At 46.7% G+C, this 25,889-nt stretch overlaps 2 protein-coding genes across 2 annotated transcripts; both read right to left on the reverse strand.

The window, feature by feature from the left end:
* Positions 1-414: 414 nt before the first annotated feature.
* LOC124041574 (leukocyte cell-derived chemotaxin 1-like) lies at positions 415-7,962 on the reverse strand. Its single transcript, XM_046359304.1, has 7 exons — positions 7,804-7,962; positions 7,404-7,544; positions 6,583-6,723; positions 6,338-6,451; positions 2,742-2,895; positions 1,860-1,966; positions 415-1,127 (listed from the first exon to the last, which is right to left on the reverse strand). The coding sequence occupies exons 1-7, from the start codon at positions 7,873-7,875 to the stop codon at positions 903-905; spliced, it is 954 nt and encodes a 317-aa protein (XP_046215260.1). The 5' UTR covers positions 7,876-7,962; the 3' UTR covers positions 415-902.
* Positions 7,963-9,463: 1,501 nt separating this feature from the next.
* Positions 9,464-13,582, reverse strand: LOC124040848 (protocadherin-8-like). Its single transcript, XM_046357948.1, has 3 exons — positions 10,929-13,582; positions 10,566-10,800; positions 9,464-10,334 (listed from the first exon to the last, which is right to left on the reverse strand). Exons 1-3 carry the CDS (start codon positions 13,344-13,346, stop codon positions 9,967-9,969), a joined length of 3,021 nt encoding a protein of 1,006 aa, XP_046213904.1. The 5' UTR covers positions 13,347-13,582; the 3' UTR covers positions 9,464-9,966.
* Between the last annotated feature and the right edge of the window lie 12,307 nt (positions 13,583-25,889).

Below are 25,889 nucleotides of genomic sequence, written 5' to 3' on the forward strand. Positions count from 1 at the left end.
TACAGTAGACTAATTTGCTTTGTGCCGTATGAGTTGTCTTCTCTGCTCAGGTCAGTACATTACTTCAGTAATGTGTTTAATATGATCGAGTGATACAAAAATGCTGCGTTTATATGGTTACTTAAAATAACATTTTATTCATTGATTTTGCACTTTGAAATTGTTATTTAATGCTGATGGAGAATACCAGACGGTATACAGTAGATGTTGGTAGGCTCTACTTCTGGAGAAACTGTTGGGGAAATTAATAGCAATGGTCTGGAGGACAGAAACCCTTCTCACTAGCATGATGAATGGCTACAGACACACACAGGTGACAGTCTCGTCCCAACTCGTATACTTTAACTTCTGCCTACAGAAGACTTATTTCTTACATTTGTTTCCATCAAAAAAGGCAAAGGAAAAACTGAAAGGTAAGTTTACACATCACTAACCGTCGTGTCAGTCACTAATGAGAGAACGACAGAAAATATATAGTCTTTTAATGTTTGGTTTCAGGTGACAAGATCAGACAGGTTGATGTCACCACAGGGTATGTAGTATGCAAGTACTCTTAAAGAGTATGGTATGAATAATGATATACAACGTATGGTATTGTAGCCTACCTACCGTATGTCTTACAGCATACATCTATTTCTCTGTTATGGTTGAAAACTGAATATCCTTGATTGATTGTTTGCTCACTCCCCTTTAAAAAAATAATAATAATCTTTGTCTCGCTCTTCCTCCCTTGCCCAAATCGTAAGTGAACTGCACTATACCTAGCCAAGCTAAGTACTCAATTTGGTTGACCTATCTCCCCCCCCCTCCCCCTCTGTTTTTCTTTCCCCTCTCTCTCTCTCTCTCCCTCCACCACCTGTCTTTCTCTGGATTCTACCACTCCAGGTCGAGGCAGGGGGTGTTTAGAGGATGCCCAGGATGCGACCCACCCACCAGCGGCAGGGCATGATGACTCTGCAGGCCACCCTGCACCCGCGGTAGTGGTAGGGCCAGGGTTGGAACCCGCCCAGGGGCTCACAGATCCTCTGGCACTGGGTGTGGCTCCTCCGGCACTCCGTACAGCACACGCCCTGGTGGTCCAGCATGGGGTCAAAGGTCATTGTGCCCTCCTCGCCCTCCAGACCACGCTACAGGTTGAGTGAGAGGGGAGAAGTCGTGTTAAATACTGGTAGTAAAGCAGCATCTGTAGACATGTCTATGTAGAAATGCATCTCTGAAGAACTAAGGAATATCATTTCTTACTTAATGGTTTATCTGAAATGCAAACACTGAGTTCTATGTCTGTTCTATGTCTGTGGTGGTCTGGGGTTGCCTGGGGGAGGAGCAGTCGGGATTAGGGGGAGTCTAGAGGCACATGGAGGGGCTACAGGGCGTGGGGAGATTCATAGTGGAGCTATTCACACAGAGCCTCAATGGAACTTTAGTTTGGTATTCTAAAGGAGTCTCTGAGGCGCAGACAGACTCAGGGTGACAGCGATCTCTCTCTCACACACACACACACACACACACACATGCTCTGAGGGACAGGCGTGCACACACACACCCACACACAGTTGGGGTGACAAGCGTGGCCGCTCAGGGTGATGCCGTGAACCCAACATCTGTTCCTGCTCACACAGCTGTGCATGCTGGGAGAGAGAAGGGACAGGAACCATTTGACCCGTTGTCAGACGCTCAGCTGTTGACATGGGCGTGAGCGCGTAACATTATACTGTGTCTCTAAGAGGATGTGCAGTCTGGTTGTTAGAACAGGCCTGTGGTGACACAACAAACACGGTCTATGAAGGCCAAACATTCGAGCTGTGCTGCTGGAATTTGAAGTTACACAGCACGCTGATTGAGTGGGCGAAGGCACTCACATGATAGGGGTTCTCAGGGTTAAATTCTGCTTCCGGGTCCACTTCCTCCTCTGCCCCCGGTGCCTGGCGGCGCTGCCGAGGGGCTGCCCTCCTCTTCCTCTGCCCACCTGGGGAGGGCACAGAGACTGTCAATATGCCATCTAGGCCAACACGGCGTATGTTGACATCAGGGCGTTATAGGAGCCCCCTTTGGAAGCACCACACCTACACTGAGTGTACAAAACATTAAGAACACCATCTCTTTCCATGACAGACTGACCAGGTGATCCCTTATTGGTGTCACTTGCTAAATCCTCTTCAATCAGTGTAGACGAAGGGGAGGAGACGGGTTAAAGAAGGACTTTTAAGCCTGGAGACAATTGAGACATGGATTGTGTATGTGTGCCGTTCAGAGGGTGAACGGGCAAGACAAAAGATTGAAGTGCCTTTTGAACAGGGTTTGGTAGTAGGTCTCGCACACACTCCAGGTCTAGGCAGGAGTTTGTGTCAAGAACTGCAACGCTGCTGTGTTTTCACGCTCAACAGTTTCCTGTGTGTATCAAGAAGGGTCCACCACCCAAAGGATATCGAGCCAACTTGACACAACTGTGGGAAGCATTGGAGTCAACATGGGCCAGCATCCCTGTGAAATGCTTTCAGCACCTTGTAGAGTCCATGTCCTGACAAATTGAGGGAGGGGTGCGCAACTCATTATTAGAAAGGTGTTTTTAATGTTTTATACTAATTGTACTGTTTTGATTATCTCCAGTGCACCATGTTGCTATGTGCATTGTTTGGAGATGACCAGTCACTTTCACAACTTATTGTTGTCCTTCAAATACACACTTTACTACTCCCATATAAGGACTTGTGTGTGAGAATATAAAGGTGCTAATTGGGTACCGTTGGGGTAGGTAGGGCGGAGCCAGAAGATTGGCAGGCTTCCACACAAATCGCGGATTTTGGAGCTGAGGAAGGTTGGGTCGGAGAGGGGCATGTCAGCCGCCACCCAGATCAGAGAGTCCTCCTCAAACTTAGCAGGCATCACCTCATCCTCCTGGAGAGAGAGATAGGGGAGGTGGGGGGGTTGGATTAATGTAATTACAGGATGAAGATTAAAATGTGTATCCTATAAGGCCTATATTCAATCTACAGTGTTGAAAATCTGCGCATTGACGTTTAAAGGTCATTCCCATTTGAGCCGACATGTGCAGTTTACCCGTGGCGTGAACGCAGTCTCCGAACGCTTGGAACATTGGCGTTTAAAGATCTTCAGCGCTACAGATTGAATCGAGCCCAATTAAAACAACCCATTTCACTGCACCAGTGGATGTGACAATAAAAACAAAAAGAAACAAAAAAAGTAGCTCTCGGCTCTGACAGACAGACAGACAGACAGACTTTTAAGGAATGTCCCTGGGCTTACACTGTCTGACTGATTTTCCTGTATAATTGCAATATTCTTGCGACTCTTTCGACCCCCTTGTTTGTTTTGATGTGGTTTCCTGTCTCGTTCGTCATTGTCTGTTTTAACCCTTTGCATGTTTTCTTAATGAAACCAAGCAAAGTGCATAGCGCCTAAGGGATATCAAGCCTTCTTGTAAATATATAGTTCCTGACCTGGTGTTCATTAGACAGACAGATTCGATCTGGGTTAGAAACGTACTTTACTCATCCCCAAGGGTAGATTCAGCCGAAGACACAGGAGCTCTCCTGTCTATGAGAAGCCCTCAGATTCTCTACAGCGTTTAGGCGCTTCAACAACGTCAAGAATCATTCACATCAAGTCAACAAGCTGAACGGAAAAGCAGGATGGCCTACATTTGATAAAGTCTCCCTGCTGATGTGGAGATCACATGCACACACACACTGCTAACATGAATAATATTATTGTATTACTAGAGTAATATACATGTGTTACTGGTTACTCAACAGGTAATAGATAGTTAGGGGAATGCTATCATCTAACCTACATGTACACACTTTTATTTTTCATTTTAAATGATTAGCTTGGTGGACAAGCAACAGCAAGCGTTCTCCAGTGCAGGACTGATGAGTTTACCTAATCCATTCTCTGTCTGTCTGTGTTTGTCTGTGTTTGTGTGTGTGTGTCTGTGTTTGTGTGTGTGTGTTGACACTAATAAGAGTTTATCGTCTCCATATTTCCCATCACTAAATCACAACCGACAACCCAGCAAGATCACACCGGATAGACTTCCGTATTCAACGTTTGTCCACGTCCCGAGGACGTTTGGAGATGCCTTCAATTACCGTCCAATAGGGGCAACGTGAGCACATATTACTCTCGAGCGGCTTGCCAGGCGAGGATCGCGGGTTCAATCCCAGTGCTAGGCAATCGTTTAAAATGGTTTCTGTTTTCACCCTGTCACAAACCTTAACCCTTACCTTAACCAGTCAGAGTAATTGCTTTCACCCTGTCACAAACCTTAACCCTTACCTTAACCAGTCAGAGTTATTGTTTTCACTCTGTCACAAACATTAACCCTTACCTTAACCAGTCAGAGTTATTGTTTTCACCCTGTCACAAACATTAACCCTTACCTTAACCAGTCAGAGTAATTGCTTTCACCCTGTCACAAACCTTAACCCTTACCTTAACCAGTCAGAGTTATTGTTTTCACTCTGTCACAAACATTAACCCTTATCTTAACCAGTCAGTTATTGCTTTCACCCTGTCACAAACCTTAACCCTTACCTTAACCAGTCAGAGTTATTGTTTTCACCCTGTCACAAACCTTAACCCTGACCTTAACCAGTCGGAGTTATTGTTTTCACCCTGTCACAAACATTAACCCTTACCTTAACCAGTCAGAGTTATTGCCTAAACTTAACCGTCAAGGTTTTTATGGTACCAACCTTCATCCTTACTTACATTATATATACAGGAGTATGTGGACACCCCTTCAAATTTGTGGATTCTGCTATTTCAGCCAAACCCATTGCTGACAGGTGTATAAAATCGATCACACAGCCATGCAATCTCCACGGATGAACATTGGCAGTAGAATGGCCTTACTGAAGAGCTCAGTGCCACTCAACCTGGCACCTTTCCAACAAGTCAGTTTGTCAAATTTCGGTTAACTGTAAGTGTTGTTATGGTGAAGTAAAAACGTCTAGGAGAAACAACGGTTCAGCCGCAAAGTGGTAGGCCACACAATCTCACAGAACGGGACCACCGAGTGCTGAAGCGCATAGCACGTAAAAATTGCCTGTCCTCAGTTGCAACACTCACTACCGAGTTCCAAACTGCCTCTGGAAGCAACGTAAGTACAAGAACTGTTCGTCGGGAGCTTCATGAAACTCCATATTAATGCCCTTGATTTTGGAATGAGATGTTCGACAAGCAGGTGTCCAAGTACTTTTGGTCATGTATTGTACTTTCACTTCACCCATAGACATTTATGCCACCTCCTGGACAAAATTGAAATACTGGGATATTGTTGGAAGACCAGCCTGCAGCTACTATTATAACCACATCTCACTGAGCCCAACATACACACAAACATACACTGTCTAGCACACACAGTGGAATAAATAAACGTCTGTTGACGAGGCAGAGAGGCGTGTGTGTGTGTGTGTGTGTGCGTGCGTGCGTGCGTGCATGCGATGGCCTGCGTGATGTTTAATGATGTGTGCATGGAGCATACACAGCGCTAACTGATTTAAATCATCAGAACGCCTCATTTGGGCAGTGGGACAGCTTACACGCACTCACAAACGCGCAGACAGAAACACAGACATCTTGCAGCACTGTGACAGCTTGACAGGCTTGTTCAGATGTTGTTAAGATCAGTGTGTTGATCCAACCCGCCTCATTTCAGTTTGGCCAGAGAGAGACTGTGAAAACATGACTCACGAGTGAAAGCAATCCCTCTCTCTGAGTGGCGCGCGCGTGTGTATGTGTGTTGGCGGGCGGGCGTGTGTGTGGGTGTCCTCTCGGCTCACCTTCCCATCAAATACTTCTTAACTGACTTCACTTTGAGAGAAATGGACAACATGACAGTTAGGGTTATCACACATGACTTGCGGTATGGGGGGTGGGGGAGTTGTGTACGTCAGGTGAGTCCAGATCACAGGTCTTGTTTGGGGATAGTTTGTGGCAGAAGAGATCCCCCAGATCAGAGAGAGAGAGACCTCATGTTTGGGGCTGGATACCAATCTGCTACAATCTCTTCCTTTACTTGAACAAGCCCTTACCCTCGGGCTAAACACATCCGAGCCAACTAACCACAGACACACACACACACACACAACCACACAGCCAACCCAGCCAGTAAACCACTCAGTTCATCATACATCTCTCCTGTAATCGCTGAAATGAACTCAGTCTCTATATCTACCCCAACCCCCCCACAACACACAACCAATGTTAACTGTGTCTGACAGTAGAGATAGGTGTGTCGTGGTCATAGGTAACCCAGAGATACACACAACCAGAAAGAAGAGAGAGAGAGAGCAGGAGAGCAGGTCATTCCTACCAGGTCGAATAGAAGAGAGTCTTTGTTGAGTGTTTCCACGTCAGGCAGATGAGCTTTGACCTGGGTCTTAATGTAACACTTCTCTCCTCCAGCAAAACGGATACCAGTTAAACCCTGGGGTGGAGAGGAAGTTGCTTGTAAAGAAAATAACAATGTGCATCTGACATGTTACAAAATTGATGTAGCCTTCGATGTACCAAATGGAATTGGAATCATTTCTGCTGCTGCTGTTGTTTCAAACGTACAATCTGGAAGTCGTGGACCTCCACTGCCTCCTCATTTCCACTCCCAGTACGGAACCTCTCCATGTTGTTGGTAGCATCAATCTCCATGGAGCCCTCCTCCACCTTACCATTAATACTCATGCTGTAGTGGACGTTGTAGACCTGCCACACACACACACACACACACACACACACACACACACACACACACACACACACACACACACACACACACACACACACACACACACACACACACACACACACACACACACACACACACACACACAGGGAATGTTATAACACCTGCAAGAAGGAGTTTGGGGGGGGGGGGTAGATTCTCTATCTGGCTCGGGGGCAGGAGTGTTTTCTTCTCCTTCTTCATAATGGGTGGGCTTTGTTGACACCCCCATCTCCATCCTAGAAGCAGCGACAAAAACAACCAAATGATTTTCCTATTCTTGTTCAGGCAATGCATTTAAACTGCAGGCCTATAGCTACCAAATGCATTCAAATAATATACATAATTGTTTTATTATTCGACAGTAGCCTAGGCTTACCTCGATTACACCTCTCGTCCCCGGGACATCAGCAGGACCCTATGAGCCCCCCCCTTCCCCTCCCCCTCCCAAGTCTCAGAAACACAAGGCTTCCATTCATTATACGCTCTTGACTTCTACCAAGCGCTCCAACACCTAAATGGCATAGCTCAACACAATGATATGATTTATCAGCTTTTAACATTAGGCCTGCCAGAGACTAGAGTCGCTGGTTCAAGGACCAATGCCTCTTGAATTCGCTGTAGTTCATTATTACAGAAGGATTCATGTTAAAACTCTTACATGTTTGTCGTTAATATTCCAGAAGTAAAACGCTCCGATAGCCCCGAACAGCAGCAGTATTGCCCCGGCGATCAAAACCACAATCCCGGACTTCAGCAGGCGGCCGGTGGCCACCGGTTTAACTGCCACCGCAGTGTATGCCTGAGATGAACACATCAATAATTTACATGAATGCCACCTAAACTGGGTTCGCAAATTGAAAATTGTTTGTAAAAAAAAGGTTTATAAATCATTTCTAATGCGTTGCCTTCATAAAGTCCAACTCAACATCAACACCTACGTAAAGATTAGCAGGTGTCTTCGTGGAATGGCCACATAAAGCTCCTGACCCTAGCCTAGGCTACCTGGCACAGGTATATCATTTAGAAACTCAAGCAACGATATATGATAGTCTACTTACAGGTGGCATAAACTGTTGCAGGTCCTCGGGTCCCGCTAAAGCGATGGGCACTTTATCTGAACTCTCGGCCATGGCTGCGAGTGGGTCTGAGAGCCTGAGCAAAGGTGTCCACTAATCCTCTCTCTCGCTCTCCCTCTCTGTCTCTCTCTCTCTCTCTTAGCTCTCTCTCTCTCTCTCTCTCTCTCTCTCTCTCTCTCTCTCTCTCTCTCTCTCTCTCTCTCTCTTTCTCTGGGACAGGGCAGGGCAGGGCTAACCAAACTGCCTATTCATGCGCGATGATTGTTATGAAAGTATGCGCGTGCGGCGTGTCACACCGGGAATCTTTTAAAATGGTCATTATGTTGGCTTGGCGCCCTGCCTCGGGACAGGGGTCCATCAAGGAATGCAGAGTAGAACGATGTTATTATGGCTTTGGAAGACTGAGAGAGAACAGGCTGTACGGATCTTGAACCAACAACAGGGCAAGTGCGCTACCTTCTGTGCAAAACGCGTCCAGACAGCGTGGGCCTACACAACCTAAGAAAGCCCTTTGTCAAAATGTGTGTATTTACATTTGACAGGCATATATGATGCGCAGTGGAAAACGTCTGGGTTATATTAATGTATTTCTCCAACATTTCTTTGGGAGTCCTATTCAAACGGGAACGCGGATTGTTCCGTAGGTGGAACACAAATGAAGTAAACGTGCACAGCTGATGCAGAGGCTGTAAGGAAGCCTTTCCTTAAATCACACTGGAACATCCAATACGCTCAGTCGGAGGGTATCTGAGCTGCTCTTGTAGTAGTCTCTCTCCTCTCCCTCAGTTCTAACGGGCCGAAGGTCCGAGGTGGATTCTGCGGAATGTGTGGCGTCCTATCTCGAGCTAACGATACAGTATGGGCCACTCAGTGAAGGCCCCATGGGAACAAATATCCATCCAAAATGCTTATCTCAAAGGAGACGTGGGGTATCTAGTTCCCGCTGTATGTGCGCTGATTGAGTTATCATGACATGCTTTATTACCAAACACATGAATTACATCCTGTGGTTAAAGGCAATAGTCAATCGACTATAGTTTTCTATCCAAACGTATCAGGCGTGCTTTTACGCATAGGCGCCCACTGGGCGTGTGCGTTATAATTGAGTGCTGTGCGCAACTGTTTTTTATTCTGTGCCTTGAGGAGGTCGGTTTACAGACTGTATTAGACTCTTTAGACATGCAGAAACCCCTGGAGATTATAATATACACGGATGAGTATGTTAATCTTATTGATGAGTTTGATTGGCTCCGACTGCTAGCCTCTGGCGAGAATGATTAGACCGCAAGATCGTTTTGTTGCCAATAGTCAAACTAAATTATCAATCAAATGTAGACGAGACGAGGTTCGCCGTTTATATTCGGTTGTAGGTGAAATGTCCCCCTTCACTCCTCCACTGTCCTGTCAGAGCGCACCGTTTTTTCAATAGCAACACCTCTCGGCTCCAATTGTACAGCAGTATTAGGGCTATTATTTAATTGTCAAAGGGGGCAAAGTGCCTTGATTAATATGCCTCTGTTTAATAACATAGAAGCACTTTTCATTGAGCTCCCTTATCCCTCCAGGACTAAGAGTAGCATGTCTTAAATAGGTTGATGTAGGAGTGAGTGAACAGAAATAAGTCAGGGACAAGATTAAGGTTTCAAAACGGTATTTCAACGTTTATTTTCTTTCGAATATGGTGATAGAAAATCGAAACAATTATTACGTCATTGCATTTAAATAAATTCATACATAGTTATCAACTTGATACATTGGGTCTCCGGCATCAAAAACGTGGTTTCTGGGCCATTTGAATAGTAGGCATGCCTTAGAATCAGTATAATTACAATTCATATGTACACATCGTCGGTGTTTAATTATGATTTTTATAAAAAAATAAACTCTCTTTATGTACAAATCCTTGCATAAGTTACACAGTATATGTCCAACAAAGTCATAACAGTGATTGGATACAGAGTCCAAATGTGACTTTTACATTGAAACACTTAAAAATTCAAAATACACAAATATTCTTTAGGATATACAAACTAATTTGCATGACAAATAATCTCCTACATTTGTAAGCAACATGTAATTCTCATTGTCATGGTTTTTATAAACAAAATGAAACACATTTTTGAATGCTGTTATTTAGGTTCTTCTTTAGACTTCATTGCTGGGACACCGTGTGGTGGTCGGACCGTAGACTGGGATAGTGATTTCACTAATCTCCTGAACTCTCATGGGTATGGGAGGAGTGACCAGGACATAGTCATATTCTCTATGCAGAACCTTCTCATACACACTCTGCAGGCCAGTTGTTTTGGGGATGTGCGCCTGGTAATAATTGTCCCGCCGGAGCGAGTCTCGGGGGAGCGAGGCCGTCTTGGAGAGACTGTTGAAGGAGGAGAGAGTCTGGCCGGTAGGGGTGGGGACGGGCGAGGGACCGGTGTTAGCGTGGACAGTGGAAGGGCTCCAGCAGCGGTCAGAATGACCCAGAATCTTACACTCACTGGTACACGCCCATAGACCTGAGAGAGAGAGAGAGAGAGAGAGAGAGAGAGAGAGAGAGAGAGAGAGAGAGAGAGAGAGAGAGAGAGAGAGAGAGAGAGAGAGAGAGAGAGAGAGAGAGAGAGAGAGAGAGAGAGAGAGAGAGAGCTTAGTCTCCTTGTGCGACCAAACAGAAGCGCAAAACCCTGTACACATTGACTTCCTTCGAATGACTGTAATGGTTATGGTACAGAAATAGAAGTATCTCTTACCACTCTGGCCACCCATGGGGGGTACCAGTGCTCCCTCCTTCTTCAGGTCGGTGCCACTGATGTCACTATCGCTGTCGTTAAAGTCACTGTCGCCTTTCCCGCTGTCCTTCCCGCTGAATGCGGGGTCTCTTGCGGAGATGGTGGTGTAGGAGTTGCCCTTCCAGATGGTGATTGGTCTGACCACTTCTTTACCGTTATTGTAGCCGTTTCCGTAGCCGGGCAGAGTGGAGTAGCCCTGCGGAAAAGAGAAACAGCACAGTTCAGCACCATGGACAGTAACACATTACAAGAGCACTGTATGAGGCTGCACATGCAGAGAAAGAGAGTGAGAGGAAGAGGGAGAGAGAGGGAACAGAATCTCACCTTGGGTTTGCTGTCCGGTTCGTAGACGCACGGGGCCTCGCTCCCATCTTCTGAGGCGGAGCACAGGTCACTGCTACCAGTGTGTTCCCCGGCAAAACCAGGCTGGCTCGAGAAGGTGTGGGCTTCAAACCCTCCCACGACTCCGTGGAGCGGCAGCAGAGGGTTGTCGCCGTTGTTTTTGCCTCTTTCCAGAGTCTCCTTCTCCCCGTACGAGTCGGTGTCATCTCCAGTCTTGTCCCGTTTCCGCCGGTTGCAGGTGGTGGCGATGAGGATGATGGCTAACAGCAGGAGCGTGCAGCTCCCCGCGAGGACGATGATAATCACCACTGACAGGTCCCACTGTGTGTGCTCCCCGGCCTCCCTGCTGCCTGCCCGGTACACAGTCCTGTCGCTCGGAGGGGCGCCCGCAATGATGAGGAAGTGAAGCGTGGCGGCGGTGGTGAGCGCAGGTCTCCCGTTGTCACTCACCGTGACGGTCACGCGCAGGGTCTCGTCCACGCCATGACTGAGCACGCGGTTGAGGTAGACCTCTCCGGTGGCTTTGTTAACGGAGAACACGGATGCCTCTCCAAAGGCAAGTCTGTAGGACAGCTCTGCATTCAAGCCCTCATCAGCATCTTGCGCCTCCACCCGGGTGATGACGTAGCCTGAGGGCGCATCCCGGGGCAGCAGAACCTCCGCGGACCCATTATTGAGCACGGGCTGGTTGATGACAGGTGCGTTGTCGTTTTGGTCAACTATCCTAATATTTACGGTCGCGGTTCCGGTGAGGGGCGGGGACCCACCGTCGCTGGCTGTGATGCGGAGCTCGAGCTGTTTCATGACTTCATAGTTGAAGCTCCTGAGTGCATAAAGGGAGCCACTCGCTGGGTCCAGTGAGACAAAAGCAGACACCGGAGAGCCCATGACATAGGCGTCAGCGAGCTTGTAGCTCACCTTACTATTGTGGCCCAAGTCCATGTCCCTGGCGACCACCGTGGTGATGTAAGCACCCGGTGCGTTATTCTCCACCACAGCCACTTCATACACCGACTTACTGAACACAGGGGCATTGTCATTCTCGTCCATTAACCGGATGGTGTACTGGGTGATGGTCCGGAATGGTGGGGAACCCAAGTCCTCTGCCACCACTGTTAGATTATACTCAGGGATTTGTTCCCGGTCCAACGGGCTTGTGCTCACGATCATGAAGCTGTCCTCGTACGCCTGCTGCAACCTGAAGTGGTCGTGGCCGTAGAGTGTGCAGTGCACCTGTCCGTTAGCACCAGAGTCCCTGTCCGAGGTGCTGACTAGAGCAACAAAACTCTCGCGTGCCGCAGACTCCGTGATATAGGCGATTCCTGCCGTGATGGAGGTCATAGGCGTGATGGAGATCTCTGGCGCGTTGTCGTTAACGTCCTGCACCTGCACCACTATCTTACAGATAGCCGGGCTCGGGTTTGGACCCAGGTCAGTTGCCTGGACGTCGAATTCGTACGTTTTTTTGCTTTCAAAGTCAATGGGGCTCTCAAGGGTGAGGCGTCCCGTTTTGCGGTCCACTCTGAAAAGTTGTCGAATCTCTGATGGCACCTGGTTACCGAACCCATACACCACCTCCCCATTCAGCCCCTCATCCGGGTCTTCTGCGTTCAGGTCCAGTAAGAGAAACCCTACCGGTGCGTCCTCAGGGAGGTCGACTGAGAAATTGTTCCTGTCGAACACCGGGCTGTTATCATTGTAGTCTTTCACCTTGACTTTGATGCGAGTCGTTCCAGTGCGGGACGGGTTGCCACCATCCATAGCAACCAGCTCGAGCGCATAGGAAGCCTGTGTCTCACGGTCCAGCTCCTTCATGAGCACAAGCTCCGCATATTTAACCCCGTCGGCTCTGCTGAGCACATCTATGGTGAAGTGACTGTTAACTGATATCTGGTAGCTCTGGATGTAATTCAAACCCACGTCCTCATCCACAGCGAAGTCTAACGGGATCCGCGTGCCCACAGCTGTGTTTTCGGAGATCTCCAGACTCGACTCTTTCCGGGGGAACTCGGGGGAATTGTCGTTGATGTCCTTGACCTCCACCTCGACGTGGATGAGTTTGAACTGCTCTTTGGAGAAGCTGACCACATCAAATGCGATGAGGCAGTGAAGGGTGTGTTTGCAAATTCTCTCTCTGTCAATTCTCTCTCCGATAGTCAGCTGGCCGTCGCTCTCCCTCAAACGGATAAAAGACGAGTTGAACTGCTTCATCATCCTGAAATTTGTCTTGGAGCCCGAGGAGGGGCTGATTGAAATGTCCTTGGCCAAGTTTCCGATGACAGTCGTCGGGGCGTCCTCCTCAAATGTCTCATACTTCACCGTCTTGCCCTCCGTGAGAGCGGGCAGGACAGCCAGCGAGGTGCACACCAGCACCCACCAATTCCACCCTCTCATACCCATCCTTCTAATTTAAATAACACAACAAAAATTCACTAAAAACTGTCTGGAGCTTGGCTCAACTATTTATTCAAACAAAAGCACTTTCCAAATCTCGTTTGGTACGACAGTGTTCGTTTTAGGACGACGAGGTAATAAAGCCCTAACTCTCTCCGCCGTGTTCGCTCCGAGGTGTGCTCTCCCAGCGCGAGAGGGCTGCAGTGGCGGGAGGGTTTATACCGCGGTGCATGCAAATGAGATGCACTGTAACCAATCCGCGCGTTGAAAACGAAAAGGGGACTTCTAAAAGACCTCTAAGCCTGCTTAGAGATTCCTGGACTGTGCGGATAAACTTGGCACAGATATGTGGTCTAAAGGCAAGGCTTGATTTTAATGTTTAGTTTCCGTTGATTATTTACGTCTTGTTGGTCTGTTTAATGAGTCTGCGCACAAACACACGCGGGGCGCTGTGATGCGCAGTGCCCCTGAGCTAGAGGACAAAGCACTCGGGTAACAGACAGTATAGCTACAGTCGCATTTGAAGACAAAATATGGGTCATTATGGACAATGCATAGGGACTTTTATTGTTCACTGCTGTATGCCAGGCAGCCTACAATTTACTGGATCATTAGGCTATTGATGAATTATCCACAGGGTCATATCAGGTTCTTCACCAGAAGATTGATATGTTCAACCTGCTCTCAGAGTATTTTGTATTATTCTGTATCTAAACCCAAACCACTCCATTTAATATGATATGTTAAGTTTCGTATGGTATGTATAAATTTATGGTTGTCCATTATCCATTAAGGATGATATGTTACGTATTACAATTATTATGATATGTTAAGAATTTGCCAAACGTACAATATGGTTACAATTTGCAAATGTGCAATATGCTATGAATTTGCTAAACGTATTATATGTTACGAATTCAGATTTTTTTTGTGGCTAACTTTAGCTAGGTATCTAACTTCAGCTAGGCTATGGGTTAGGGTTAAGTTTAAGGTTAGGAGTTAGGTTAAAGGGTCAAGGTTAGGGTTAGGGAAAGGGTTAGCTAACATGCTAAGTAGATAAAAAAGTAGTAAATGGTTGAAAAGTTTCCAATTAGCTAAAATGTTAAAGGTGTCCTTGGAGAGATTTGAACACTCAACCTTTGGGTCGCTAAATATTTGCATTATATGCCTATGCATCCACCTCAGCCAACCACCTTCCTTTTATTTTTGCCTTAAATAACATTCTGTCTTATGTAACTATACCAAATATACCAAATATACCAAAACATATCATACTAATTTAAGTGTCCCGGATTTACTTTTACCAAGTTCTGTCTAATCTATGAGACCAGGCTGATATGTTTGGTTGAGAAGCTTTTAACAGAAGCCTATCCATCCCTTTTTGTAAAGGACCAATTGTGAGGGGAAATCGTATTCTGTAGCCCTGTCCCAACCCAAAGAGCCCCTCAACCCTTTAAGAATGCACATTTGTATGTCCTTGACAGATCAGCATCTCTTTCCCCCAATAACCCAAACCCTGAAGAAAGGGTAGACCTACCACTGTCAGCCTGTAAATTAAAATGTGTAATAAACATTCAAATTTGGCTAACAAAAGTGAAAATTCTTGGGACCCTGGGACTGAACACCTCCCTCTGTAAATTGATCCTGGACTTCCTGACGGGACGACCCCAGGTAGTGAGGGTATGCAACATTACTGCCATCAGCAAGGGGACCCCACAGGGGTGTGTGTTTAGTCCCCTCCGTACTCCCTGTTCACCCATGACTGCATGGCCATGTACGACGCCAACACCATCATCAAGTTTTCTGGAGACACAAAGTTCGTAAGCCTGATCACTGGTGACGATGAGACAGCCTACAGAGAGGATGTCAGGGACCTTGCAGTGTGGTGCCAGGAAAACAACCTCTCCGTCAACGTTAGTAAGACCAAGGATCGTGGACTACAGGAAACAGGAGGGTGAGGATGCCACCAACCACATTGACGGGGCTGCAGTAGAGCAGGTTGAGAGCTTCACACACACGCAAAAAAACAATTGTGAAGAAGGTGCAACAGCGCTTCTTCCCCCTCAGGAAGTTTAATAATTTGGCATGGGCCCTCAAATCCTACAAAGTTATACAGCTGCACCATTGAGAGCACCTTGACTGGCCACAGCACTGCTTGCTATGGCAACTGCACCGCCCTCGATTGCATGGCGCTACAGAGGGTGGTGTGGACAGCCCAGTACATTACTGGGGCCTAGCTCCCTGCCATTCAGGACTACACATATCATATCAGGTGGTGTGAAAGGAAAGACTCCAGCCACCCAAGCCATAGACTTTTTTCCGCTGTTTGTGCACAGCAAGTGGTACCGGATAATTAAATCTGACACAAAAAGACTTCTGAACAGCTTCTATCCCCAAGCCGTAAGACTGCTAAGTAGCTTTAAAAAATGGCCACATGGACTATCTGCACTATCTGCGTAGCGAGTAACACTTCCTCCCAATTTGGCCAATATCTGGCACGAACTCAGGACCTCTGCTAGCACACGTGACAGCCCACTTGAAGCATCTTAGCAGTTGGTGCCTCGCTGGCGCAAGTGGGGATACTTCAGGCTGAGGAATACATTTCACACATCCCCATGTGCTACATTCACCCCTCAAATGTACTCAACAGCAAGCCCAGCGCAACTGTAGATGAGAAACAAGATTCTCTTATCTGATGAAACCAAGATTGAATTCTTTGTCCTGAATGCCAAGCGTCACCTCTGGAGTAAATCTTGCACCATCCCTAGGGTGAAGCATGGTGGTGGGAGCATACATACATAGAATGTATTCACACATGACTGTAAGTCGCTTTGGATAAAAGCGTCTGCTAAATAGCATATATTATCATGCTGTGTGGATGTTTTTCAGTGGCATGGACTGGGAGACTAGTCAGGATCGAGGGAAAGATAAATGGAGCAAAGGACAGAGAGATCCTTGATGAAAACCTGCTCCAAAGAGCTCAGGACCTCCAGACCGGGGCAAAGGTTCACCTTCCAACAGGACAACAACAGGACAACAACTCTAAGCACACAGCCTAGACAATGCAGTAGTGGCTTCGGGACAAGTCTCTGAAATGTCCTTGAGTTGCCCAGCCAGAGCCCGGACCTAAACCCTATCGAACATCTCTGGAGAGACCTGAAAATAGCTGTGCAACGATGCTCCCCATTCAACCTGACAGAACTTGGGAGGATCTGCAGAGAGGAATGGGAGAAGCTTCCCAAATACAGGTGGGCCAAGCTTGTAGTGTCATACCCAAGAAGACACAAGGCTGTAATCGCTGCCAGAGGCGCTTCAACAAAGTATCGAGTAAAGGGTCTGAATACTTATGTAAATGTGATGTTTCTGTTTTATTTATTTAATTAATTAGCAAAAATCTTTTTTTTTAAACTGTTTTTGCTTTGTCATTATGGGGTATTGTGTGTAGATTGCTGAGATTTTTTTTAATGATTTAATCCATTTTAGAATAAGGCTGTAACGTAACATAATGTGGAATAAGTCAACTGGTCTGAATACTTTCTGAAGGCACTCTATCTAACCCTACCACTCCAGTATACCTTCACATTGTAAATATGGTTTTGGCGCTGTCCCTGTAGCTTACTTTACTATCGCATGTTCTTCTTAATTCTATTTCTCGTGTGTTTTTGTTCTCCTTGACTTTAAAAAAAGAAGATTTTCTTTCCACCTTTTGGTTACTGGCCCAACGCTCTTTAGCGGCAGGCTACCTGCCACCCATACTAATGAAGGTGACAATAGAAACTTGAAAGGTCTGTCCAAATCTTGTGTCGGCCTATAGCCATGCTTCACAAATGTATGAGATATTGGACTACAAACCCCAAAAAAGTGCAACAGTTTCCTATGCTTCTCCAATGTGGCTATTTCATTGTCATTCATAATTCCATAACTCTATTCACCAAGACCCTTCTAGATATTTTGACTACCCCCCCGTGTGGCTTAATCCAATAACTGTTATCAGATCAGATTTGACTCAATAGAATCGGCTATATCCACTTTATCTACTTAAACATTGATTTTCTTCTAATTCCGACTCAGCTCAGATCAGCTCACGAGATGTCATGTGAGAGGGGATTCGTTAATGAGATCCGGTGTTCTTCGGCCGTTTTAACATGCGTGTCAGCGCGTCGCGCGCCTCCATAACCTCGTCTGCCAGAACAGAGCTGCGCAGGTGAAGAGACAACACACTCACCAGCACAGTCACACACAGTCGCATACACACACCCGTATCAAATGGGATTTGGCTGCTAGCGCGGGGAGGTTTATCCAGATTTCAATGGTGATATTATATCAAAGGTGTATGAAGCGCTCGTTAGCAAAGGCAGTATAATGGCATGGCGGGGCCTCTGTTTGGAGGCAGCGCCTGGTGTATTGTGCCTGTGAGCCGGCCTGTAGGGACCCTAAGCCCCGCTGCTCTCACACACCACTTCACCTAACGGCAGCATAATGAGCCTGCCCCAGCCAGACCCGGCCACAACTCCTTTCATTAAACAGGAGATGGTGGATGAATCGGACAGGGTATTAAAACACATTTAGAAGACGGCCTGGGCCTCGTCACGGCTCTTTAAGAGATTTTCTCTTCTTTCCGAAAGTAAAACAGACACACACACACACACAACTCTTAGGGAACACTCGCCTTTCCAGAGGGAACTAGTATTAGTTGGCACCTTCTAAAGACCCATCTGTCGCAGAATGTCAAATATTCTGAGACCCATGAACTAGGTTATACATGTGAACACGATCTGTTGGCTATCGTAGGGGCCTACCAGAGAAGCAACAGCATGTGAGAAAATACATCAAATAGGCTGCGATTGTGGAAACCCTCTTGAAATGCATTCTAATGTAACTCAATACATTCTATAGACTGATTCTATAGCTGTATTATGCCTATATAGCCTGTTCACTATTCTATGCGGTGAGAACTGTTCTGTTTATTCTCTATTAGGCTGCGAATACACGGGTCTGCATATTCTAATACAGCTCAGTGTTCTCACAGAGAGAGAGCAATCAACGGCAAATTACACTGTGTAGAGTCTCGCATTACGGATTATGTATGAGAGAGAGAGAGAGAGAGAGAGAGAGAGAGAGAGAGAGAGAGAGAGAGAGAGAGAGAGAGAGAGAGAGAGAGAGAGAGAGAGAGAGAGAGAGAGAGATTTGCTCTTAAGACCTCTTTTGATTCTCTTTAAACTGCTGGCCAGACATTCGGCCAACCCGAAGCTGCCTATTGTGTGAGCGTGCTTTCACTACTCCAGCTCTGACACACTCACACACAACTCATTCCCTCACGTGATTGGTGTGTCAATCTCGCCCGTCTGCACGCGAGTTCAACAATAGCAGAATTAGAGCGAGCCTCGCAAATCCCATCTATTCTTCACGAGACGTATTAGCATTTTCTTAAAAAATATATATTTCAGGAGACCCACACCTTCCCTTTCTTTCCTCCCTCTCTTCCTGTCATTGACGTCCCATTTGCTCAAGTGATCGCCCGACATTTGTGTCGTGGAGTTGGTCTCCTGATCCTCGCCTCTTGTTGGGCTTAACTCATTGAGATGGAAACGAGGCGATTTAGGATCTATTGTCCGTCAGATAAGCGGTAGGGAATGGAGGCAGAGGAGGAGAGGAGGGGTGAGAGGGTTAGGAGAGGAGGGGTGAGAGGGTTAGGAGAGGAGGGGTACAGAGGGCTGTCCAAGATAATAGAGGCAGAGGAGGAGAGGAGGGGCGAGAGGGTTAGGAGAGGAGGGGTACAGAGGGCTGTCCAAGATAATAGAGGCAGAGGAGAAAAGGAGGGGTGAGAGGGTTAGGAGTGGAGGGGTACAGAGGGCTGTCCAAGATAATAGAGGCAGAGGAGAAAAGGAGGGGTGAGAGGGTTAGGAGAGGAGGGGTACAGAGGGCTGTCCAAGATAATAGAGGCAGAGGAGGAGAGGAGGGGCGAGAGGGTTAGGAGAGGAGGGGTACAGAGGGCTGTCCAAGATAATAGAGGCAGAGGAGAAAAGGAGGGGTGAGAGGGTTAGGAGAGGAGGGGTACAGAGGGCTGTCCAAGATAATAGAGGCAGAGGAGGAGAGGAGGGGCGAGAGGGTTAGGAGAGGAGGGGTACAGAGGGCTGTCCAAGATAATAGAGGCAGAGGAGGAGAGGAGGGGCGAGAGGGTTAGGAGAGGAGGGGTACAGAGGGCTGTCCAAGATAATAGAGACAGAGGAGAAAAGGAGGGGTGAGAGGGTTAGGAGAGGAGGGGTACAGAGGGCTGTCCAAGATAATAGAGGCAGAGGAGGAGAGGAGGGGCGAGAGGGTTAGGAGAGGAGGGGTACAGAGGGCTGTCCAAGATAATAGAGGCAGAGGAGGAGAGGAGGGGCGAGAGGGTTAGAAGAGGAGGGGTACAGAGGGCTGTCCAAGATAATAGAGGCAGAGGAGGAGAGGAGGGCGAGAGGGTTAGGGCTGGAGGGGTACAGAGGGCTGTCCAAGATAATCGATCCTCAGCTGTTTAGGCAGGTAGTCGAGCCCCTCTCTCGCACCACTTCAACCCCGCTAACCTTTGCTTAACTCACGTGCCATCACACGCACATATACTAATGATTTAATAATACAATTCACCCCTAATTATCCAATTATCGCTTCACCAATGGAGAGAGGTGACTCAAAGGGCCCATTTTAATTTTTTTTTACTCCCCACCATTGATAGATATAAAATGTGTGAATACATCATCAAGCTCAACAGTTAGCAGTCGGTTTAACCAGGCTAAATTGAGGGGCATTTTAGAGAGTATTGAGTCATGTTCTCTAATTGACAGTATTTAGGCTCCAGATGTCGTGTGAATTGAGGAATCAGGTCACAGAATGACAGAATAATATAGAAATGAGACTGCTTCCGACACCTCGTTGAAGGCGTTTAAAGTGTTTGATTTAATAATCAAAAGGGACATTTTGAACATGATCCTCCATGGATGGCCAACCTGGTCTCTTAGACTAGACTCAAATTAGTATGATACGTTATGTTTGTTATACTTACATAAGACATGTGGTTACTTAAGGCATAAAACGAGCGTATAACACAAACGTCTAGCAACCTAAAGATTGCGAGTTCAAATCTCATCACAGACAACTCTAGCATGGAACGTTTTAGGCCTAGGCTACATCATGTACCGACTCCAGACCAAACTTCATGCAGGTCGGAACCAATTATCGGAACCAACGTGTTCGATTGAAAAATATATTATCAGTGTTCACCACAGCTATTTTCCAATCACATTTCCTATGCGCATATGATCTGGGAACCAGTTAGAGCGGTGAGCTCAGATAGCCTCTAATTACCACCAGATTGGTAACATCGAAATAGCATGGGCAACACCGATGCGTATGACACGTCTCTTTAACGCACAGGAAGCTCCGATTCACTCCAATTTGACAGCTCTGCAAGCGTTATTATGTCAAAATACATTAGTTACATTAATATGGAGTTTAGCTGATCAGCGGTCTTCGTTTACTCCCATTACCGCCAGTATGTACTCCCCCCCCCCCCAAAATATCTAAATACTCATTTACAAGCAACCCAAAACAAAAGGCCTCTTCAGCCCCCCGATTGTATTGAGCTGTTGTAGACTTCTGACCTATGCGTGACAGTGGGCTAATGAGTGGAGGAGCCGAATCGCCATCTTTTCGGTTGTTTTGACATGTTTATATAATCCTTTTATTGGAAGTACATACCGGCCATAACGGGAGTAACTGAATATAGTTGTTGGCGAGTAATTAACATATTTTGACATTATAGCGCTCTCAGAGCTGTGTAACGGGAGTTTAAATCAGAGCTTCCTGGGCGTAATATACGAGACATATAATAGTCCTACTCATTATCGACATCGCTAACGCACAGATACTGCGGCAGGGCAGCACATTAAACATTGTTTCTCTCCACTGGGTTCTCTTTTCTCTCCTTTTCTCCTGTTTTTTTTTTCTTCACGGATGTGTCAACTTCTGCTCAGATCCATCACATCGCAGCCATCTGTCACTCATAGCGGCAACACTTTGAATAAATTCAGCCATCAGATAAACAAAACGGTTAACACCTCATGAATACAGCTTTCTTTACACCCACACAGACTGAGGGGAACTTTAGGGCCAGTTATAGCTAACCCAAAGAAATCTGTCCCCCGCCACTCCCTTCTGCCTTCCACTTCATTACTGGTTTTGTGTTCGGGAGCAGGCAATCTGTGCGGCCGTCCCGGTCCGGCCCCGCCAGGTTTCTAATTACTTTAAAATGATGATTTAAAGGGTTCCTCCCTCTCCTCCCTCATTCTACCTCCTCCGTTCCTTGTCTCTTTCTCTCCTTTTGCAGCTTTTGAAACTCATCAGCTTTTGTCTCGCTGTTTCTCGCCTCGCCGCCCCCGTCCGCCACCCCTGCGCTGTTTCATTGAAAGAGAGGAAGGAGGTCAAAGGAACACGCACAATAAAGATCCTCACATTAGAATTGGATAAAGGGAATGGCAGTAAGTTATTGTCTGAGGAAGAACAACCTTGGTCCATACACTACTGAGCGAGTGAGTGTTTCAGTTGGAGGGAAGAACAGAAGATGAGTCTGTAGTTTAAGGATTCGGGAGGTCTGTGGGAGGACAAATATTGGAGTATTTTCAGTATTCTTTAAAAGAAAATAAGAGAGTTTGAGAGTTTAATTGGGAGAATAATCAAAGGAGTAGCTACGAATGTGCTCCAGCACACAAACACACACTTGCGAGCACACATACGTACTTGCTGACAGGGGCCAGCCAGATTGGGTGGGTTGCAGATGGACAGATGGGGAGGATGAGTTAAGAAACTGTTAAAAGGGGGAGCGGCAGACGCCGGGTATCACTCATGTGAAGTTATGTCTGCTGTTGTCCCTTCTAACATGCTGTTGCCAACACTGACCATAAATCAGAATTGAAATTCACCCCATAAATATTTAGGGAAGAGGTAGGCCAAAGCTGATCCTGACTCGTTCTAAGGGCCAGAATCAATGTCTTCCATTTAAATGTTTTAACAGTTTCGTCGTTTAGCAGACGCTCTTATCCAGAGCGACATACAGGAGCATTTAGGGTTAAGTGCCTTGGTCAAGGGCACTTCGACAGATTTGTTCACCTTTCGGTTACTGGCCCAATTCTTTAACCACAAGGCTACCTGCCTTGAGACAGACATGGGATCATTTTAGGCATATATACAATGTAGGACAAGTTACTACAATAGAATGAAAATGATAACCATTGACATCTAGTAAGACATGTTGTGGGTAGAATGATCTATTCCACCATTTTTGGCATGATACTGTAGAGGTGAGCGTGGGAGCCTTAAATCTCTGTGTGACCCCCCCCCCCCCCAGTGCACTCGGGGGCTTTTAGAACTCTGCAAGTCTTATTAGAACTTTGAGCAAAAAAACCTACTGACCTACTTTATAAAGAGCCGATGAGTCACACGCAAGAATTACTGACTGCATTAATGGCCGAGGTGGAAACGGGTCTTTAAAGTAAACAACGATACCGAAATCTTCTCCTTTCCTCCCACCACTCACGTCACAATTCCTCTCTCATCTTTCTCCCACTCTCCCGCTCCCGCTCTCTCTCCCTTTCACATCTCCCCCCCATCACTCTCACCACCCCCTCCCTCTCCCCCTTTCTCTGTCGCATCGCTACCCCCGCCCCGCCCCACCAGCCCGCTCCCCCTCTCTATCGCTCCTTCTCTGTCTGCATGCATTTGTAATTAATTAGCCAATGACTATGGTGGTCTCATCAGCCCACAGCAGGATCAGTGGATCAGTATGTAAAGCTGATACCTGCCCACACTTGAGAGAGAGATAGTGAGGTAGAATGGAGAGAGAGTAAAGGGGGCGAGAGAGCAATGGGTGGGGGTGGGGGGCGAGAGAATGGCGAGATGGGAGAATGAAGAGAGAGGGAGAGGAGAAAGAGGGAGAGTGGAGGGAAAGAGAGACAGAAGAGAGAGTGGAGGGAGAGAGGGGGATGGAGTGAGAGAGGTCCAGAGAGAGAGGGTGGGGTGGGGGGAGGGAGAGAGAGAGAGAAAGAGAAAGGAATTTCAGTTCAAAAATACCTACAAATGAACTAATGAGAATGTGTGCCAAATCCCTATGTCATATCTGTTGATGATGTGATCTCATGCTTCTTTGGTCACATGTTGACATGTGGATCATGTTAGGAAGAATGACAACATTCCTTGTTTAGTTCAAGTTATTTGGATTAGGCTGCTGTTGTACCGGTTTGGTTATGGAACCTTTGACTCTGGGCAGTTTCCTGGTGGGCTGTTGATGTGGCAAACACGCTAAGCCTATCATCAGAAGGTGTGTCATTGGAAAGGAAATTGGCACTCGCAGAGCACACAGGAAAGGCCCATGTTTAGGGGTCACATGCAAATCCTTCATATAGAATTCCCTTTAGATGTTAGAACACACACTTCTTAAAAAAGCTATTTTCAGGGGACAGCACACACGCGCGCGGTAGCGCATGATCAACGCGTGGCATACACTGTCCTCCCTCCGCGTGCGCCAGGGAGAGTTTGAAGAAAGGGCCCCGGTTTCCTGAGGGAGAAAACAACCGCTGTTTAAAAAAATAAAATAAAAAGATCACTTACATATGCAGCAAAGCCTCACACGAGAACTCTGAAACAACACCGAGCACAATATTCTCTAATTAATATTTCAACACTCCGCCTTGATTGTTCTTGTTCAAGAGGGCCCTGAGACAGTAATGAGCCGAGGCTGGGTTCTTGGCACTTACCAAAGTATACTCTGTTTAACTCTTTGAAAAACAAAATATACTTGTTCTAACTCTTTAGATCCCGCCCTAAGACACACTTTCCTCCCAGGAGTGATTGTGATTGGACTGAAACTTCCAGATTCCACACTGTGTGAAATTCTGGGAATGTTCGATGGTTGGACTCAGAGAGGATGAACGTCATTCATGAAGGCGTTTGTCTCTAAATGTGAGAGGTGTGACCGACTGGTATGGGTCAACTGGACATCTGGACACAGGTTGTGCACTAGACTCAATACTGTGTTAGCCCACTGAGCTAAAGCCTTGGCATTTGTGGTGGCAAACACACGTTTCGATATCTTGTGGTTCAATGAGCCACCTCCACTCCAGAGCAATGCAGATAGACCACCCATTACCCATCTTTTCTTAACCCCTATCTATTGAGGGAGGAAAACAAACCATTTGAATAATCTTGTAATCTAATACAATGTAGCTGTGATTAGCCTTCTTTGGCTAGGGGCCAGTCAACCTGTAGGCCTCTCTATCTTTCTCTCTCTCACTCTCTCTCTCTCTCTCTCTCCCTCTCTCTCTCTCTCTCTCTCTCTCACACACACACACACACACACACACACACACACACACACACACACACACACACACACACACACACACACACACACACACACACACACACACACACACACACACACACACACACACACACACACACACACACACACACACACACACACACACACACACACACACATTTACCCCCCCCCGCCTTGCATACAATAAACAAGCTAAATTAGGATAGGGGCTGGGAAGAATAATTAAACATACAAAAAGGAATGAAAAAATCCTTAACCTCAATTCCTAACAGACTTCTAGACACAAATTGAAATGTAGATTATTTAACTACAAACCGGCACCATCAAAGCTTTCCCCCGAGGAGCCCCTGTTCTGATGCTCGCGTTTCCCGCCAAAGCGGCCTATTTCTCTGGATGAGCATCTCTGGAACGCAGTCACACATGCTGGCGTCACTGTATCAGCATGAGGGGGAGAAGGAGGCAGCGTTCGATTCATCTGAATCGTTTGTGTGTCACAGCAAAAAAAAAAACTGGGAAAACTTTTTAAAATGTGGGCTTTGTTGCTGAAGGAGTGGAGCCAGACAAAGTTTTATTAAAGGGAACCATGAAGTTCTGCCTCATTAGAAAGAATGCCTGCTCTATATTCAAGGTCTCTGCGGTCTAATAGAGAGGCAGTGACTGGACTAAAATGAGTTCGTTACCCCAGGACAAGTGCTTCTGGGGCCCAGGGTAGTATATACAGCAGAGGAGGCTGGTGGAAGGAGCTATAGGAGGACGGGCTCATGGTAATGACTGGGATGGAATAAATGGAACGTATCAAACATACGAGCCATTACAATGTGCCCGTCTTCCTATATCTCCTCCAACCAGCCTCCTCTGCTACACAGTGTTCTAAATGAGTCTATAAACCTGAAGGAGTGGTTAGGAATCTTACGCTGTAAGGGCCCATGTGGATGCAGGCTTTTGCTTTAGCCAAACAGTAGGCCTAACACACCTAATTCAAGGCTTCTCATCAAAGCCTTGATTGAATATTATAATTAGTTGATTCAGATTTGTTGGCTGGAGTTAAAGCCTTCGCCCACACCAGCTCGGTCCTCTGGGGGTGGATTGCCCATCCCTGCTGTGAGCTCCAGCAGTGCATGGGTCATCAAACCTGGTACTGGAGGTTGCAGGCGTTTGTTCTGTCCCAGCACAAACACACT

Source organism: Oncorhynchus gorbuscha, linkage group LG08 (genome assembly GCF_021184085.1).
Source record: "Oncorhynchus gorbuscha isolate QuinsamMale2020 ecotype Even-year linkage group LG08, OgorEven_v1.0, whole genome shotgun sequence".
NCBI classification, from domain to species: domain Eukaryota; kingdom Metazoa; phylum Chordata; class Actinopteri; order Salmoniformes; family Salmonidae; genus Oncorhynchus; species Oncorhynchus gorbuscha.

Bases quoted from the DNA above. Each gene is read 5' to 3' on its own strand.
- LOC124041574 (XM_046359304.1), bottom strand. From the start codon at position 7,875: ATGGCCGAGAGTTCAGATAAAGTGCCCATCGCTTTAGCGGGACCCGAG. The intron at 6,724-7,403 runs GTAAGAGTTTTA...TGTGTGTGGCAG, and splicing joins GGAATATTAACGACAAACAT to GTCTACAACGTCCACTACAG. The intron at 1,967-2,741 runs GTACCCAATTAG...TGCCCTCCCCAG, and splicing joins CCGCCCTACCTACCCCAACG to GTGGGCAGAGGAAGAGGAGG.
- LOC124040848 (XM_046357948.1), bottom strand. From the start codon at position 13,346: ATGGGTATGAGAGGGTGGAATTGGTGGGTGCTGGTGTGCACCTCGCTG. The intron at 10,801-10,928 runs GTGAGATTCTGT...TCTTTTCCGCAG, and splicing joins AACCGGACAGCAAACCCAAG to GGCTACTCCACTCTGCCCGG. The intron at 10,335-10,565 runs GTAAGAGATACT...TCTCTCTCTCAG, and splicing joins CCCCATGGGTGGCCAGAGTG to GTCTATGGGCGTGTACCAGT.